This window comes from Amborella trichopoda, chromosome 5, assembly GCF_054954075.1.
Source record: "Amborella trichopoda isolate Santa Cruz 75 chromosome 5, AtrichopodaSantaCruz75HAP2 v2.0, whole genome shotgun sequence".
NCBI lineage: Eukaryota > Viridiplantae > Streptophyta > Magnoliopsida > Amborellales > Amborellaceae > Amborella > Amborella trichopoda.
In genome coordinates, this window is record NC_142340.1 from 991,171 (window position 1) to 1,009,593 (window position 18,423).

At 34.8% G+C, this 18,423-nt stretch overlaps 1 protein-coding gene across 3 annotated transcripts; it reads right to left on the reverse strand.

The window, feature by feature from the left end:
* Nucleotides 1–2,664: 2,664 nt before the first annotated feature.
* On the reverse strand, nt 2,665–18,012 carry GL2 (HD-ZIP IV family of homeobox-leucine zipper protein with lipid-binding START domain-containing protein). 3 transcript variants are annotated; one of them, XR_002279659.2, is made up of 12 exons: nt 17,443–18,012; nt 17,145–17,338; nt 14,514–14,631; nt 13,732–13,926; nt 12,622–13,008; nt 11,386–11,487; nt 10,179–10,376; nt 9,058–9,232; nt 5,188–5,459; nt 4,955–5,074; nt 4,267–4,350; nt 2,665–3,316 (listed from the first exon to the last, which is right to left on the reverse strand). XR_002279659.2 is itself a non-coding variant. In XM_020662674.2 (11 exons), the coding sequence occupies exons 1-11, from the start codon at nt 17,590–17,592 to the stop codon at nt 2,936–2,938; spliced, it is 2,256 nt and encodes a 751-aa protein (XP_020518333.1). In that variant the 5' UTR covers nt 17,593–18,012; the 3' UTR covers nt 2,665–2,935. The 3 variants fall into 3 exon arrangements, 1 of the variants encoding a protein (XP_020518333.1); XR_016055515.1 differs by lacking the exon at nt 4,955–5,074 and having other exon boundaries at nt 11,379–11,487; XM_020662674.2 differs by lacking the exon at nt 4,955–5,074.
* Between the last annotated feature and the right edge of the window lie 411 nt (nt 18,013–18,423).

The window sequence follows — 18,423 nt, forward strand, 5'->3', positions numbered from 1 at the left end:
TTTTTTACTTGGGGGTATTTGCTAAGAAAGTATATTTGGGGTGAAAAGTGGGGACAAAAGTTTAATTGGGGTAAGTTGCATAAGTCTCTTATTATATATTTTTATAGGGTGAGGTTTGTATAAGGTTGCCCCCTTATACTGTAGAAGTCATGTGTACTTATAAAATTCACTTAGAGATGCCGTTTTGGCGTCGAAAATCTTATGATAGTTTCACAATCTCTTTTTATCTTCAATTAGAAAATTTAAAATTTAAAAAATAGTACAGATCAAGCAGATCAATAAATACTTGAAAATTTTGAAAACAAACGGTTTAGATAATTTTTTATAAGATGTATTATTTTTTAAACTTAAAATTCTTGTTTTCTTCATGTCCATTCATCTCAAGGTCGAGATGATCACTCGGTGGTTTCTCCTCGGGAACATTCTCTATTAACGGATTTTTGAGATGCAGCTTTCCTCAACCGTATAAAGTTGCAACTTTATACAAACTTTTTTCATTTTTATATTACTTATTTTTTTATATCGTACGGTGACATCTTTTCTTTCTTTTTCTTTTTTTTTCCAAAATAGCATCAATTCAAAATTTCAAAATCTAAATTGGTGAACTGACTTTTTAGAAAATTCAGCAGTACAGAACTTCATGTCCCAGATAAAGATTATTATGAAACGAGTGACATGATGAATTTTTAGGGTTTAGAGAAAATTCAAAATAGTTTATGATTGTGTTTAGCACTTCAAATTACACATGCAATAAAACTATCTGCCCTTGGGGGAGCAAATTGTACATTTGCTACTTCAGGCAAAACCCTGGTTGCAAGTATTTTTAGGTTCCAAAATTTTGAGGATGGAATCTACTCAATATAGCAACCAGCTTAAAAGAAATGGAGAAGCACTCTTCCTCTGCCAAAAAAAAAATCACACCTTAGGATTGAGAATAGACAATCCAATTTTCAATTTATGGATTATTGGATCTAAGTTAGGAATTGTAAATTTTCCTAGTTACTTTGTAGTGTTATTCCTTTCATTTTGTTTTTAAAATTATTCATACAGCGATTTTAAAGTGGATATCCGAGTTTCATATCGAGAAATTCCTCCCAAGTAGGTCTTTTATCAAAGGGAGCAACTATACAATTTGCAGCCGCGTGAGCCATGATATATGCCTCACAAGCTAAGCAAGCAGGAGGAATCGAACTTGAAATGTAGCATTGCTAAAAGATTGATAATCACTCAAACCCAAGCCCAAGCCCAAGCCCGAGCCCGAGCCCTATTCTTAATGACCATTTCAAACACTCATGGTTGAAAAGTGCTATAGTACTTCGTTCAAGGACTTCAACTGTCTACCGTGGGTGGTTTCAACTTTCGGGAGCAGACAAAAGTTCTGGATTTTTGATCAATCTGCCAGTCTTTGAAAGAAGCATGCCCGCCATACCTCTACTATTTACGTTACGCGGCGGTTGACAAATCTTATTTGGATGGTTAGGATCATATGATAACTTATGAATACCCCATCTTTTCCCTAGGTACATTGCCCTCCCTTGAGGATGTTAAGTTGTGGCTTTATTAAGTCACACCTCAAATCTCACAGGAAAGGCATTAATTGTATCCACCTCGACGATCATGGATATAAATTGCAATGCCTTTTTTTGGACCGTCCATTTCAAGTTTTCACAAATCCATTAGATCCACAGCATTTTTGGAAAACTACATTCGGGATGGAAAATGGATTTACAAGTCATCAAGAGGTTTTTCAACTCTGGAACTATATTTTTTGGCAGGGTTTCGAGGTGCAGCCTTACTAAATTTCATAATCTACAAGAACGATTTATGAAGAAAGAAAACAATTATGTAAACTGACACTGAGCAAAATAATAAAATGCCAAATCTCAAAGAAAAATGAATAATTATCACAGATAGGGCTATTTCTCGAAACAAGGAAAGGCCTAGAAATTTGTACTTGGAGAAACAGAGATGGAGGGGAGAGAACCGAAGAGTGGAAGGAGAGATAAATGGTATCTTTGGTACAAACTAACTAAAATCATTTTAGTCACCAAGTGTGAAATCGAATGGCTGAGATTGTACCATTGACCATGTTCAAAGTTTGAAAAAAAATTTCTCAAATTTATATAGAGAAATGACACACCCAACGATCTGATTTTAGATTTGATGGTTTCAGCTTGCCTGAGTCCACTTGAACTCGGGCGAGTCCTTTGGTGGGGCCAAGTTCCCCCAAGTTGGGTGCATAGCTCAAGGATTAAAAAAAAATCAATTTTTTTTTTTTTTTTATAATATTTTTTTCATATGATCTGGATGCATTTGGTAAATATTAAGAAGCATTTTTTTTTGCCATAATCAATATTTTTGTATTTTCCTCTTTGTCCCAAACTATAAATCGTTTTCTTTCAAATCCATTTTCCTCTACATTTTTTTAAGCTTATTTAAAATTTTAAAAATTGTTTCAATTTACGTTTACGTGTTTATTATTTTTCAAAAGTTTTTTTTTTTAAAAAAATGTTTTTGGGCCCAATACGCCTTGTGCTGAACTCCGCTAAGTTACGCCGCTCGGCCAAAGGCCAAGTATACTGCCCGAGTCGATTTTCCATGAACTGCTTGAGGGTTAATAACCTTAGATACCAAATTTAGCACTCTCATTGCATACAAACCCCATTTAAAAAAATATATATATTCCAACTTAATGGAGGGAATAATATACCACACAAAAATGTCCATCCACCTGAGCATGTCTCTTGCTCTTGAGAATGAGTAAGTTACACAGAGTGAGTCCAAAAACTATGTCAAAATACAAAAATTTTATAGCAAAAAAGGAAAAGAATCATGCTTTCTAAGTCAATTCAACTCCCCACATTGCGCTATTTTCTAAAATAATTAATGGAGAAAGCCAAAGATAATGAAATCATCCACTAATTTTCATTATCTTTTATGCATCCTCACATTGTAAACTAGTCCTTATCTTTTGTAGGGTACATGATAATAGAGAATTTACAGATTCAACTGACTCCATGCTTACTTTGGCACTTGGTGAAGTATTGGCTAAGATTTGGAATGCAATGGTTAATAGTGATCCTCCTTCACTTGCCCTGTTCTTTGGCCTTGAGGTTATAACCAAAGGCCTACTCTCCATTCCATCAGATACAACAGAGAAGCCTGATGGCAGTATGGGCAAATTGCTAGAATCACAACCAGACATGACTGATTGCATGCCCACAATGTCAACTGGGGCATAAACCATCATAGATTCATAAGAATTGGTGCTACAGTCTTGGAGTATCCAGACACTGCTCTCCTTTGTTTGCGTCGCCTGCACTCGAGAAACAATTGATAATAAGAGAGAGAGAGATCATTTTATGTGAAAGAAAGGAAAAACGACCGATTTATATTTTTTGTTTGGGTAATTCAGTGGGGATAACGAGCCCCTACCCATTTTACTTATACTAAGAGAGGGGGACATGCCATTGAGTGTGTGTCTATGTCATCTAGACACCCATTCTTGCTGAAGTATAAAAAATGTGTAGATATTTGGACATGGTGTCAATAATTCCAGATAGTAGAACATCTAAATATATAGAGCACAAGGTGGGGGGTTTGAACGGGGTCCAAGTTTGTGAGATCTATGTGTCAACCATATCTAAACACAATAAATATGATCTGTTTGAAAAGTAGGGTTTTCTTAGGGTAATCTTATATATGAAATATTTTTTTGATGTACTTAATATTTTTTACCACTTGAAATATTTATCTTACAATATATCACGTTTTTATATATGGTTATTTTACGTAATTAATCTAAAGTAAAGTTGAAAATCTTGATAAAAAGAAAAATATATATTAAATATAGTAGAAAATGACATCACTAGTTTTTCATAGAAATAGCTATTCTATCCCGACGCTGAAAATGACCTTGCTCGATAATTTTTACGTTACAAAAGCAAAAATAATGAGTGTTCAAATATGTTAAGTACTTCAAGAAAATACTCCATCCGTAGGAGTACCCCAATAAAATCCTTAAATATATATATATATATATATATATATATTATTTTTTTATAAAACACGCATATAAACATGTCGTGTCGTATCGACTTTTGAAGCTAAAGTACATAACGCTAAGATACGTATTAGATTCAAACATCCATAACTAGGTCTCGATAGGATAAGTGAGACGCATGCGCCTCTCTGTGTTTTTTCATAATAAGACGCGCGCGTGCTTACACTGTGTGTGTGAGAAAGAGAGAGAGAGAGAGCGATTACATGAAGTGCAACTGAGTTCCCACGGTCTTGGCCTTTGGCTATGTTAGCAATGGGTTGTATGGGGCTACTTGACATTATATCCCACTGTAGAAAACATAAAAATGAGAAGAGTTAAAATCAGTATAGAACAACTGATTTAAAATGAGAAAATATGTAAAAGAAATGTTTATTATTTTTTCATAAAAAAAAAATCACAATCACTTTTAGTTATCAAACCACATCCTACCTTTCCATTCAATTTAACATATGATGATTTTTGACTTTTGTGTATTTAAGCAAATCTTTTACTAAGTCAACATGCCCTTACCATAACTAAGGTTTAAATGAAGGACAATATCAAGGGAAAAGTGCACCAATATCTATTGTCATAGATTTATGATCATATAAAAATATATACTCATGTGTCATCACCATCCATTCAATCTAAGGGACAGCAATGGATAGACAATGGGACCCACAAAAAATGCTATGGTAGGTCTATCTCTATCCATCACCATCCATCCATTGATTGGATGGTGAGATACTCATGACCACAGAGTTCCCATGGTCATATAGATCATAGTATGTATGATTTTATGCATGATCATAGAATTTTCTTTTGTGACTGGCCCCAATTTATATCTTCCTAAAAATTTTCTCAAAATGACTTTAAATATCACACAATTGATACTAGATGTCCTGTTTTTACCAGGAATGACAATTCAATCCTTAAATTGCTGCCTTAAATTGTTGTTCAATCATCTCATAATGCAGCTGGGAGTAAGAGAGAGAGATGGCATGATGTCTTCTCATTTCTAGACAGAGAGAGCTGCATATCATTAACATGGCACACTCAGAAACCTCTGTGTACATATGTGTGTGAAGAGAGAAAACATGGCATCCTAACCTCATTTCTAGAGAGAGAGAGCATGGGATCCTAACCTCTTTTCTTCGAGCATCGTCGCGCAGGAAATCAAACAAGACTGTAGGGGACACCGGCAACCACACAGAGGCTACAGCCGAGAGAATGAGTCCTTGAGGTTCTCCAGGATCATTTACGTTCTTCCGGGACGTCGCCCTGATATCGTTCGGCCCCCCTTTTGAGAGCTTCGTCCATGAATTCAAGCTGGAAGCACCCAGGCCCCTGCAAAAGCTGCTTGTCATTCTCTGTGCAAGCTTCAATATGCTCTTTCTCCCAGCCAGAGTTGTGACTCCTGCATTTATTTTAATGCAAATACTAGGGTTAGAATCTGAATTAGTAAAACATTGTTATTGCCATTCGGACTCGGCCAAGTGACTCGTCTCGCTTTATTGGCAAAAATCAGTTGAGGGCAAGTTGGGTGTCCATCTTGTTAGGCACCAAAAAGACCTCTAAAAAAATATAAAAACATGAAAAATAAAAAAAAAAAGAAGGGAAAACACCAATGTGTATCATAATTAATGTCTTTAGATATTTTGATAGTTTTTAAGATGATTCGTGGATCTTTATAATGTTTTTTATAATTTTTTGAATATTCAAAATATAAATCAAAGTTTTCTATAATCCATCTTTTATAGATTTTTTTCATAGTCTTCTAATAATTTGTATTACCCTTTTAATTTTTTTTTTTCTGATTTATACTTATTTTTTACAATTTTTTGAGGAAGTGCATAACTTGGAAGAGGTCTAATAATTTCTATTACTCTTTTAATTTTTTTTATTTGTAACTATTTGTTACAATTTTTGAGGGAGTGCATTACTTGGACGAGGTGGAATTTAGAACATGGAAAAAGTTTATATAAGGGTGAGGCCCTAAACGGCCTCAAAAACTAACTTCCAAGAGGTTGTTTTGATGCCTTAAAATCCTCAAATTGATCATCTCGACTTAAGTGGTTTTGAGCTCGGGCTTACTTAGTTAGTGCTTGACGATTTGCAACGCTATGTCTTTGGCTCAATTCCTACCAAAGGTGGGGGCCCGCTCCCCATCACCCAAAAGATAAAAAGATCTCATGATGTATAGACATGAGAAAAATAAATTTCATGTCTTGGAAATAGTGTTTTTATTACATTTTATGGACAGTCAATTTTCAAGATTTTCAAGTGTTCATAGATATACTCGATCTACACTAGTTTTAAAGCTTTAAATTTTGTAATTAGATCTGAAAATAAATTTTCAGACAATCACAAAGATTTATAATACTGAAATAATATTTTTTGACACTATTTAAAACTGCGCTTTTAAATTTTCAGACCATCACAAAGATTTTTAATACTGAAATAATATTTTTTGACACTATTTAAAAATGCGCTTCGCTTTGATTGTTTAGGACCTAGCTTTGTACCAATCACACCCTTAAAATATTGAATAAATCAAGGGCTGTGCAAGGACACTTATGAGAGAGATTGGACCTCTGAACCTCTTACACATATATTTTCTCTTTGATTTTAGCAAAAAAAAAAAAAAAAACAAAAAAAAAGACAAAAAAAAGAGAAGGTTTAGAGGTTCAGATTAAGACTTTTTTTTTTTTTGTTCTTAAATAATAAAAGACCCGAGTTTGGAAGTTGAAGTTTTGAAGATGAAACTAGAATACAACAATCATGAGAAGTGTGATTTCAGTGTAAAAAAAAGAAAAATTTAAAGTATTTCTTGAAAGGTTATTTCATGATCTGTGGTGTCAACTATCAACATAAATAAGGCTGCAAAAGGGAGGGGTCCAGGTTAGCCTGACACTGGTTTGGACAACACACATGTACACGCACTAGTCGGGTCTGCTTTGAGCGTAGAACCAGAACTGAACCTGGTTGGGTTTGGGTCGGTTGGACACAGACCCAACTCATGGGGTCAAGAGTTTGGGTCCCGACTAGGACCTAAACCCAAGATGGGGGACCTGACCCAGCTAGGAGCTCTAATCCATATCATCTTATAGTGTTTGATTTAAAGGGAAATTTGAAACTGTAGTGTATTACCATAATGTTATAAATTTTATTAGAGTTTCAATAAATAGGGGCTGAGAGAGTACATGAAGGTTAGAAGGAGTGATTTCCAAAGGTAGAGAACATTGGTCCAATAGGACATGTTTTACAGCGTTCGAAAAGTTGGCCGAGTAGTTGCTACTCGGCAAGTTATTGGGCCGAGCTCGAGTTGTTCCAAGCTGGAGGTCCAATTGAGGATCTTAAAAACATAAAAAAAATAAAAAAATAAAAAAATAAATTATAAAAATCTTAATATATATATATATATATATATATATATATATATATATATATATATATATATTTTTGTAACAAGTTTTTTTTTATTTTCTATTATTATGACAAATATTGGAAAGTATTTTGGCTGTGAATGGCCCCGGTCACCAACTAATTTTTTAAAATCTATTTTTACACTACTTTTTTAACTGCAATCAGTTGTGTTTTGTTAAAAGAGTGATTTACATAAGGATCTTAAAATTTTAGGTAAAATACAAAATCTTCTGCTTATAGGCGGAAATTACAAAGAAATTCGGTTCACACGCTTTTTAAATTTTTTTCCAAATTGCCTCTGTCAACCCGAATTTTGATTTTGTTTAGTTTTTTCGTTAGCAAAGCAATGCCCCGAGCTTTAAGGCACTGCCCTACTAATGATTTTTTTAAAAAAAACTTAAAAACAAAATCAAAATTCGGGTTGATCGAGAGGAAATTTTGAAAAATAAAATAAAAAAGGCTAGTTGACCTAACTTTCTTTATAATTTCTGCATAAAAGTGGTGCATTTCGTATTTTACGTAAAATTTTAAGGTCTGTACGTAAATCACTCTGCTTAAAATTTACTTTGAATATAGTTTTTCTTTTTTTGGGATTTTATTTTTTGTATTTTTTTATATTTTTAGTAATTTTTAAGTGATATAGTAGTCAGCCCGCCGAGTTAATGTACGGTTGAGCTTGGGCCAGGGCTCATCACCGAACTTTGCCCTACTATTATTATTATTTTTTTAAACTTTATAATATAAAAAATTAATAGTTATTTGCCCGGCCCAGCTTAACAAACCCCATCTACAAGTCAAGCCGGGCCATGTAGCCCAAGACAAGAGCCAGATCTGTGCATGGCGCCCTGGCCCCAATAGCTCTTGTCCTAAGTCGTGTCAGGCCAGCCCTGGCCTGGCCAGGCCCGGCCTAGCCAGGCCCGGCCTAGCCCTTTGCCACCCCTACTCTAGTGATTGGGCCAATCGTTTGAGTCATTGGTGTAAAAATATGAGAGAGAGATATGGGAATGGGTTGGGGCCAGTGTTAGCAAACTAAGCTGGTCCAATTGGGATCAGGCCGGTCAAACAGGAACAAGGCACTGGTCTATCCAGTTTTGGTGGTCCGGTCAGGTATTTTAAAAAAATTATATAAAATCTTAGAAAATAACGGATTTTTTGTTAACTTATTTTTAACATTTTGGCAATGATTTGATATTGTTTTGGCCATGTATACCTATTCTTTATATTTTTTAGAAATTTTTTAAAATAACCCTGACACAAATTAATTTTTTAAAATCATTTTGTTTTCTTATTAATTTTCAACTTCATTTGGATTTTAATCATATTTTAGCTATACTTTTTATTTTTTTATATATCTTTTAACACTTTTTGGACCAACCAAGACCTGCTCAGCAAGACCAGTTAGTTCAACTGTGGCCGGTTTACCGGTTACTCAGAACCCGCCATTGGTCAGTTTCCGAGGCTATTCGCGAACGTACGTATGCCTCAACATAACGGTCCACAGTTCACTCCCACGGTTAAAATATAAAAAAGGAGAGAGAGAGAGAGAGAGAGAGAGAGAGAGAGAGAGAGAGAGAGAGAGAGAGAGTTACCACTGGAGTCCTTTGTGGGGACATTGGTAGCCATGAAGAAAACAAGTCTCTCACATTGGAGTTGGAGGGTTGCCATCCAATGCTTGGCTCCAAAGGCAAGCCCACTGTTAACAACTGTTCTATACAAGCTGTGCACCGCCACCTTGTTGCACTCTATGTGTTCCACCCATGTTACCTATCACCATTGGATCCTCTATTGCTCAATAATAATACTTCATAATAGACTCTCTCTCTCTCTAACTCTCTCATGAAAGAACATGAGAACGCGTAGCTTGAGAAGAAATTATTCCTCCTATCATTTCCCTCTCTTTCTCTTTCAATGGAGAGAGAGAGAGAATAGTGACTTGGTAATTGGTAAGAGAGAGGGAAACGACTTGGTAGTTGGTGAGTGACACAGAGAGAGAGAGAGTTGGTGTTACTTCTTTACCCTTGAATGGCTGTTAGATTTGTCTATAAGAGAGAGAGAGTAATGGCTTGGTGGTGAGGAAGAGAGAGAAACAATTTTGGTGCTACTTTTTTGCCTTTGTGTGGCCGTTACAATTGTCTTATATGACAGAGATGACGTAGTAGTGAGGAAGAGAGAGAAAACAGTTAATATCGACGCAAGAACACTTAAACTTATCGAGAGATATGTATCATGCAAATACATAATCCATAAATGTCTATCCGATAACACTGCTTGTTTGCCTTTTTGTGGCCGTTACAATTGTCTCGTACGAGAGAGTGAAACAGAGACAGATGGTGCTACTTGTTGGGGAGAGAGGGATTGGTGCTACTTGTTTAGAGAGAGATGGCTTGGTAGTTGGTGCCATTTGTTTAGAGAGAGAAAGAGAGATGGTGCTACTTGTTGGAGAGAGAGGACTTGGTAGTTGGTGATATTTGTTCACAGAGAGAGAGAGAGATAATTGTTAGAGAGAGAATGGTGCTACTTAGAGAGAGATGGCTTGGTAGTTGGTACTATTTGTTTAGAGAGAGATGGTGCTACTTGTTAGAGATTGGTAGTTGGTGCTATTTGTTTAGAGAGAGAAAGAGAGAGATGGTGCTATTTGTTTAGAGAGAGATGGTGCTATTTGTTAGAGAGAGAGAGAGAGAGAGAGAGAGAGAGAGAGAGATTGGTTTACCTTTGAGTGGCCATTGGATTTGTCTTGTATGAGGCAGCCTGAGGCCCTTTTCCTGCACTTATCAAAAGAAGCATCGATGGTGTCTATGGAGACATCGAGTATGGCCCATGTATCCTCACTCTCTTTTCTGCAATGCCTCACAAAATACACCTCCCTTGTGCCCACCAATGGTGTCAACATTTGTACCTCTGCAAACATCTGATTTATGTACCAAATGGTTAGCTTTTAGAGAGAGAGAGAGAGAGAGTACAAATGGGTTATCTTCGAGAGAGAGAGAGAGATTGTGCTATTTGTCCGTTGCTTTGTTAATTTAATAATGGTTTTTTTCCTAAGGTTTTTGTGTTCATTAGAGAGCCCAGCGTTCGATTGAATAAACCGACTTCGGAACCTGGCCATGGGCTGGGTCCGAGTAACCTGGAAACCCTAACCGGGCAGGTCCGAATTGGGTTAAGAAGTGTTAAAATATTTTAGAAAAATCAAAGAATCCCAAAACATGTGAAAAGTATGTGTAAAATGTAATTAAACAAAGTACATCCAAATGAGATTAAAAAAAGTGAGGAAATGGATTTTGAAAATTCAATTTGTGCCGAGCGTCATTTTAGGAATAATAAAAAAAGATAGAAAAATATAAAATAAGTATTTATGATCAATAAACTTCCTAATCTTTTTCAAAACAATAGAAAACACTAAAAAATTCTATTACAAATAAATTTCCTATTTTTTTTGAATTTTAATATTTTTTTGAATATTTTTTTATTGGTAAAGCCAGTTGACCACCATAACTGGGCACAACTAGTGGCCAATTCCGGATAACCTGGCCCGATCTGGGTTGACCTGGCCAGCTTTGCAAACAGAGAGAGCCAAAGATAGTCTAAGGACATATATGATGTTAGAGAGAGATCCGAATTTATTTTTGGAAGGGCTCCTCTCTCTAGAGATGGGCCCTAACAAAAATTATTTATTTTATTTTTATTTTAATTTCACTCATTGTAGTCTTGAAATAAAATTCATTGCTCTTCTCAATATAGAGAGTATATATTCTAGTGAGAGAGAGTATACTAGTGACAAATGAGAGAGAGAATGTACTGTGTGTGAGAGAGTGTACTCTAATGACAAATAAGAGAGAGAGAGAGAGGGAGGTGCTATTTGTTAGTTGTTTGAAAGATGTTCCCTTGAATAGAATATCCATAAAATACTTACTGCTTACCAATTGAATTGCACCATTCTTTGTGCTACCTTCTCCACTACTTACAACATCAACAGTTGCTGCTTTGGATATCATGCCTGAAAACATTTCCTTCCATTGATTCTAGAGAGAGAAACCAAAAGAAAGAGACAGAGATTAACCATCAAAATCACTAACTAGATTGTCCTCCCTCAAGAGAGAAAAGGAACCAACCAGCAAAGCAAATACAAAGAGAGAGATTAATCAAAGTCATCATCACAATTATACTTCCTGATTAGAGCCCTGATTAGAGAATGTGAGAAAGAAATCAAGAGAGGTAGAGAGAGAGAGGGCCTAAACAATACGCGTTGCAAAAATTCATTGGAAGAAGTTGTTTCGATGGCAAAAAAAAAAAAACCCTTAAATCCGATCATCTGGACCTTAAGATACATGGATGTAAAAACATTGGAATTCAAGACTTGGAAATAGTGCATCTTGTAATGCATTATATAGACGTCAATTTTTAAGATTTTCAAGTGTTTATAGATTTGTTTAATCTGCATTGTTTTTAAAGTTTTAAATTTTATAATTAGAATCAGCCCTTACATTTAAAACAACAAAAACCATGGGAATCTTATCTTATTTAGCAAATTCCATTGTTTATTGATAAATTTAAAGAAAAATCCTGTTTCATTATTGGAATTAAAAAAATAATACTATATATTTCATATTTTATACTTAAATCCTACTTTTGAAAACATATAATGTATTTTAATTTTATCTTTCTTTTTTTGTTTTTGTTTTTTTTTGTTTTAGACATTGGATTATGCTCAAACTTGATGTCATTACTTTCCACTATTACACACTTATAAAAAAAATATTTAAAACTAATTTAAAAAAATTAAAATTACCAAAATATTATTTTAATATTGTATGCTGTCATTTCTTAAACTATTAAAGAAAAAGTATGAAAGAAGGATTTATGTAATTTTTTATTTTCCTTAACTTTTTTATCATTATCATTTTGCCATATTGCATGTTCACTCGATTTGGTCACCAATCCGGTCGATCAACATTCAAGCAATCTAGACAGAAATGTATGAGTGGATTGTTCACCCCACTTATCTAAACTAAATTGAACTGCATTAATTCCAATAGCAAATGTGAAACAAATAAAAAAAAAAAAAAGTGATGAGAGATAAAAACTACAATAATCAATTAGAGAATAACCACATGGTAAGAAAAGACATAAAAACGAGGATGCAAGAGAAATTGTACCACATCCATGAAGGCTTGCACTAGGCTTGGCAATTCCATGAACACAACACCTGACTCCCTTGAGGCCTCCACTGATCTTCTCTCTCTATCTTCACTTGAATTTTCATTTGATGGAAATTCCTTCAAATATTCATCATAATTCAAAATATCTCTTCCAGTTTCAAAGCTCCTAACCCATAAGGGTTCCCCTTTGGTGGCCATCTTTATGAGCTCAGACATAGCATTATTCACAGTTTTACCAATTTTTGATTTTTCGAGCCTGAAAAACCCTGTGTAATAATCTTGAGAGAGAATCGCTCTCTCCGGCTCAGTTCCGCCGGAGCACGATGAGCTTGGTGATGCGGTCTCATTCGGGAATTTTCCGGCCAATCTCCTTAGTTTGTCTACCTGTGAGTGTAAGATGTATTTGTATAGTGAGATAAGATGGAGAATGTCTTGCATTGCTCTATGTGTGTGTAAAAAATGCATATGCATTGGCATACATTACTCTCTCTCTCTCTCGAATAATTATAAATAAAATCTCTCACGAATACCTATAAAAAGAAAAAAAATTATTTAAGGTAGCAATTTTATACTGTTGAAGTAAGGCGCATCTCAAAAATCCTCTAGAAGAAAGTGTTCTGCCATTCAAGAGCCATACAATTGATTATCTTGACTTTAGGATGTGTGCATATGGGAAAAACAAAAGAATTTCAAGTGCTAAAAATAATGCATCATGTAACAAGTTATATGGATTGTTTATTTTCAAGGTTTTCAAGAATTTATAAAATATGATCGGTTTTTAAAATTTTTGAAATTTTAAAAATAATATTAAAAAAGGAGAAAATAAAAATAAAAAATAAAAAATATACTATTTTATATGTGCCAAAAATTCATAATTTCCTGATATTAAACCATGACACCCCTGCCTAAAAACTCATTCTCTTTCTTTATTGAAAATACTCTTTTAGTGATTCTAAAATGAAATCCCATAATTATTCTAAAGTGGATCTCAAAATTAACAAAAACTAGAAAATTACCCTAAGCAGGTCTTTTGCCCGAGGGAGTTTGAATACAGTGTGCTTCTATGGGAACACGTTCATTGTTTTGTTGGATTATGAATGTGCATACCTCGACTTTGAGACGTGCATTTTCGATCCGAAGCTGCTGCTCCTCGGTGGTGATTACAGTGTCTCGACTTCCTGTTGCAAAGCCGCAATTTGGACATGCGCCTTTCTTTATGATCTCTCTCATTTTCCTATTCTCTTCTTTCAATTTCTCCATCTCTGTCTTCAACAGTGAATTCTCATGCCGTTCTTGGATGGCCTAGAGAGAGAGAGGGGCTTATATTTGTTGTTTGTTTGAGAGAGAGAGAGTGAATGGTTTATATATTTGATGTTTGTTTGATGAAAAATTAGATAATTTGATGTATGCCATTTTTCCCACAAATTTTTTTTTTTTTTTTGTTTGGGTTTTTTAGCACAGTCAATGGCCGACAGTAAATTATGACCTCTTGTACTCAAAGTAAATAGTTACTGTTCCAAACCAACCCTTTTGATCAAAATTAAAAAATAGAACTTAATGGAAGAAAACAACCCTATTAACCTGGGGCCATTTTTTAACATGAAGGCTGCATCATTTAGTGAACAATCATCTTCATCATCACCATTTATCCCAACTCATTTAGTGAACCATAAGACTCATTAATGAAAGTATATTAGATGAATTACCAAAAAAAAAAAAAGGAAAAAAATGAGTCTGACTTGATCAGCTTCACGAATATTTGAGAGGTATTTTGGTCATTCTTAAATTTTACAAAATTTTCAAATATGGAGCTTCTTTGTTGGTTCAGACTAAAAGGGGTCAAATTTTATTGAAAAACAAATACATTAGACTTTAATCTTGGGTTTTACCTTGATTTGGGTCCTGCGGTTTTGGAACCAAAATTTGACTTGCCTTGGGGCTAGGCCTAATTGCTTGCTTAGTTGCTGCCTTTGCTTCTCATCAGGGTGTGGAGAGTCTTTGAAAAGCCTGAAATCAGAAGTCAATCCAAATGTTTAAATTTTTATAAATGGCTAAAATGCCAATCAAATCAGAAGGCCTCAATGTTGACTGCTGGCAACCTTTTAGATAAGATAAAGTATGTAATGAAATTGTTTACTTTTAGTACAAAAAGATTGCAATCACTATTAGTTGTATGATGTTAAATCACACAGTTGGAGATGTGCCATCGAGGTCAAACGAACTTTGTCTTGAACTTTGTGATACGCCTTCACGTGTCGTATTTCAGATCTATCAGATAAATATGATCATAACCGCCTTATGGCAAAAATAAATGGTCTTATAGTGTACAATCCTTTGATCTTATAACAAACCCCTCTTAGGCCATGAACTACATAATTTATCCATGAGGTGACAACCAAATTATATCTATTTCCTTTTTTTTTGGTTAGGCAATAAAAATAATTTCTAAGAGGCACATGGTTTCAAAAAAGGAGTGGATATGGTGGCCAATTTAAATGGATCAGGCCTTGTCTGCTCGAATATATTCCTTGTACCAGATCTTGTACCCTCACATACTGTCTTGGTCAGGTATAAGAGATTTTGAGGTTCATAATAACCACTATGTTGAACAATTATTTTTAAAAAATAAAAAAGTTATCAAAATACACTTAAAGTTGAACTATTTAACATTTTACCTTAGGTGTAATTCGAAAAAATTCAAAACCAGTTTTGGTGGGTCATTTGATGGGCTATTTAAAATTTTATGAAAAGAATGATGGATATTTGAAATAAGATCATGAAATATAGGTAAGATGTTAAATAGTTCACATTTTAGGTGTAGTTAGTTATATTTTCTAAAAATAATCATGTTCTATTTCTAATTTAAATGCCAATATTTTATATGCTATTAGATCTTAGATGAACCAATGGCAATTTATACAATTGCTAAAATACCCTTGTATCTCACACCCAACCCCTCAAATCTCTTTAGTATTTAAAAAATGCCCTAGAACCTTTTGAGCTTTTGTAAAAATGAAAAAAATGTGTATAGGTTCCTACATTTTATTTATGAACAAGTATAGCATTTTCTTGTAACAACATACTATACAACAACTCCCTCAGGAAATATAGCTACTTGGGAGATTTTTTTTTTATTCAAAGTTTTTACGAATCATCTAAGTACTACTAGATGCTTAGTCCCAAAGAGAGATGATAGTCACAAAGAGAAAAACTTTGGATGTTTAGTTCTTAAACATCTAGATTTTTTCTTAAAAATATATTATGGTTCATGTGCAATAATACGGTGTATTGTTTTAGGTACTTAGAGAGTGAGTGTTAAACTCTTTTTCTTTGATGGCTAGATTCTAGATATCACACCCCTCATTTAGGATCTAAAAAACCACTCATAGCACAAGTTTTGCCTGAGGGAGTTGATGGACAATATACTCCCCCCCCCCCCCCCCCCCCCCCCGGAAGAAAAAAAACTTTTGGCTTTATCCAATGCCACAAGTTTGCTTTTTCCCAAATTCTTTTTTCAAAAAATTAAATACAACAATGACCTTATCATCAAGGGCCATCGACCTTCTTGTACTTTAATTATAGACCATAATGCCCTTGTACCAAACTCACCAGACTTGATGATGGAGTAAAAAGGCAATAAAGCTTTAACAAGGGTGGAAGGTAGAAAGCAACGACATACAATTTAATGAGGCTGTTTATGATGGGAAAATGTGAAGAACTCCCATGTCTTTTTGCCCATAAAAGTTATAAATAACAAAAATTAATGATAATACTAACATTTCCAAATTAACAAAGCCATCGTTTTATGGATAAGTTAAAAGGAAAATAGTTCGATAGGGCTGCGGCCCTATCAAAATAAGTAAACCCTCACTTCATAATTCATCAAAAATTGTAATTCAAGTGTTAAAAAACTTTTAATTGATCATCTCAACTTGAACATTATGGTTGTGCAAAAAACTTAGGATTTTAAATTCTAAAAATAGTGTATATTGCATCTAATCATCTAGGCCATCTATGTCTCCTAAATAAGTGTTTACATATCCACAAAATCTATACCATTTTTTGAGTTTCAAATTTTATTGTTGGTATTGGAAATTAATTTTAGAGCCATCATAGAGATTTTTAATGATCCATATGAGGATTTAAGATAATCTTTTATTTTGTTTTCATAAAACCTAGCCCGTTCATCCCTAAGATAAAACCAATAAAAATATGGTGCACAGTAAAACATAATAAATAATAATAAAAATAAAAAATAGGGATAAATAAACAAGAATTATAGTGCTAAGAATAATTAAGGAAAAAATTTTAAAGCTCTTCCTTGTTCCTTTGTTGCTTATCATTTGAGTCAATTTGTTTTGTAAAAGTTAAAACATGAGAGTGAATTTATTTCTCGATATAGTAAAAGATGGGGTGGGGGAGGAGAGAGAGAGAGAGCATGAAAGTGAATTCATCTATGCTTCATGTTTCCATCTTTTTAAGAGAGAGAGAGAGAGAGAGAGAGAAGACTCTACACTTACGCTTCCATCTCTCTAATTTGCTCAGCTGTGTGCCTATGGTACTTCTTCCTCTTCCTCTTCTTCTTCCCCCCCTCCTCCTCCTCCTCCTCTTCCTCTTCCTCTTCCTCCTCCTCCTCCATGTCCGCGTTCTCACTGCTCATCTCTGCTTCCTCTCCAGCCTCCTCCCTTACCTCTCTCTCTCTAAAAACCCCCGCCTGCACCAAGACTCAAATCAATTTTAAGCCTAAAAAACCACAAAAGAACATAATCACACACAATAATAAAAACCCAAAAAAAAGTGGGCAAAGAATCTACTTACTAAAGTTAGAGACAAGGCCGGAGAGCTGAAGAAGTCTTTAGTGCGAGAAACAGCGGTGTTTTCCATAGCATGGTCACTACTTTCAGGCATTTTGGCCGGAAAAAGCCTTGGTTGAGGGGGAGGAAGTGGCTTGTGCGATTTAAGGGGCATTGAGATATAGTAGTACAAAGTGGGGTCTTAGATTTAAGGATATAAAACAAAGGAAATTGCAGCTTTTAGAGAGAGAGAGAGAGAATGAAGGGTTTAGTGAGAGAGAAAGGACGACGATGAAAGGTGTCTAGAGAGAGAATGTGAATTAAGGTTTTAGTGAGAGAGAAAGGATGAGGATTGAAGGTGTCTAGAGAGAGAATGTGAATGGAAGCTTTTTGTGAGAGAGACAGAATGAGGATTGGAGCAGAGAGAGAGAGGGGAGGCTTTTAAAGTGAGAAACGTGCAATGTAAGTATATGTTTTCCAGGTGCATATGATTTTTGAGCTGGTAGGTGTTGAATGGCAGATAATATCATATGCTATTTTCTCAGCCACCTCCATTACTATGGTTTCTTATTTTTCTCTCTCTACAACTCTTTATAAGTTATAAAGTATTTAGTGTCCTTTAAGAAGTGTCTGCTTTTTTGCTTTGGTTTGCCTGCGTATGTTTACCTAGACTTACTTCAGCCTTTCTCTCTCTAGACTATGTTTACCTTGACCTACTCCAGCTTCTCTCTCTCTAGACCATGCTTTCTCCAGCCTTTCTCTCTCTAGACTATGTTTACCTGGACTTACTCCATCCTTCTCTCTCGTAAGTCTTAACCATGTTCACCTAAGCTTGCTCCAGCCTTTCTCTCTCTAGACTATGTTTACCTATACCTACTCCACCCTCTCTCTCTAGACTATGTTTACCTTGACCTGCACCAGCCTCTCTCTAGACTATGTTTACGTGGATTTAATCCGGCCTTCTCACTCTTAACTGTTTACCTAAACTTGCTCGGGCCTTTCTCTC

Coding starts and splice junctions, on each gene's coding strand:
- GL2 (XM_020662674.2), bottom strand. CDS start 17,592: ATGCCCCTTAAATCGCACAAGCCACTTCCTCCCCCTCAACCAAGGCTT. Junction 14,632..17,144: donor CAAATTAGAGAGATGGAAGC/GTAAGTGTAGAG, acceptor TTCTGATTTCAG/GCTTTTCAAAGACTCTCCAC. Junction 4,351..5,187: donor ACGATGCTCGAAGAAAAGAG/GTTAGGATCCCA, acceptor TGTTTTCTACAG/TGGGATATAATGTCAAGTAG.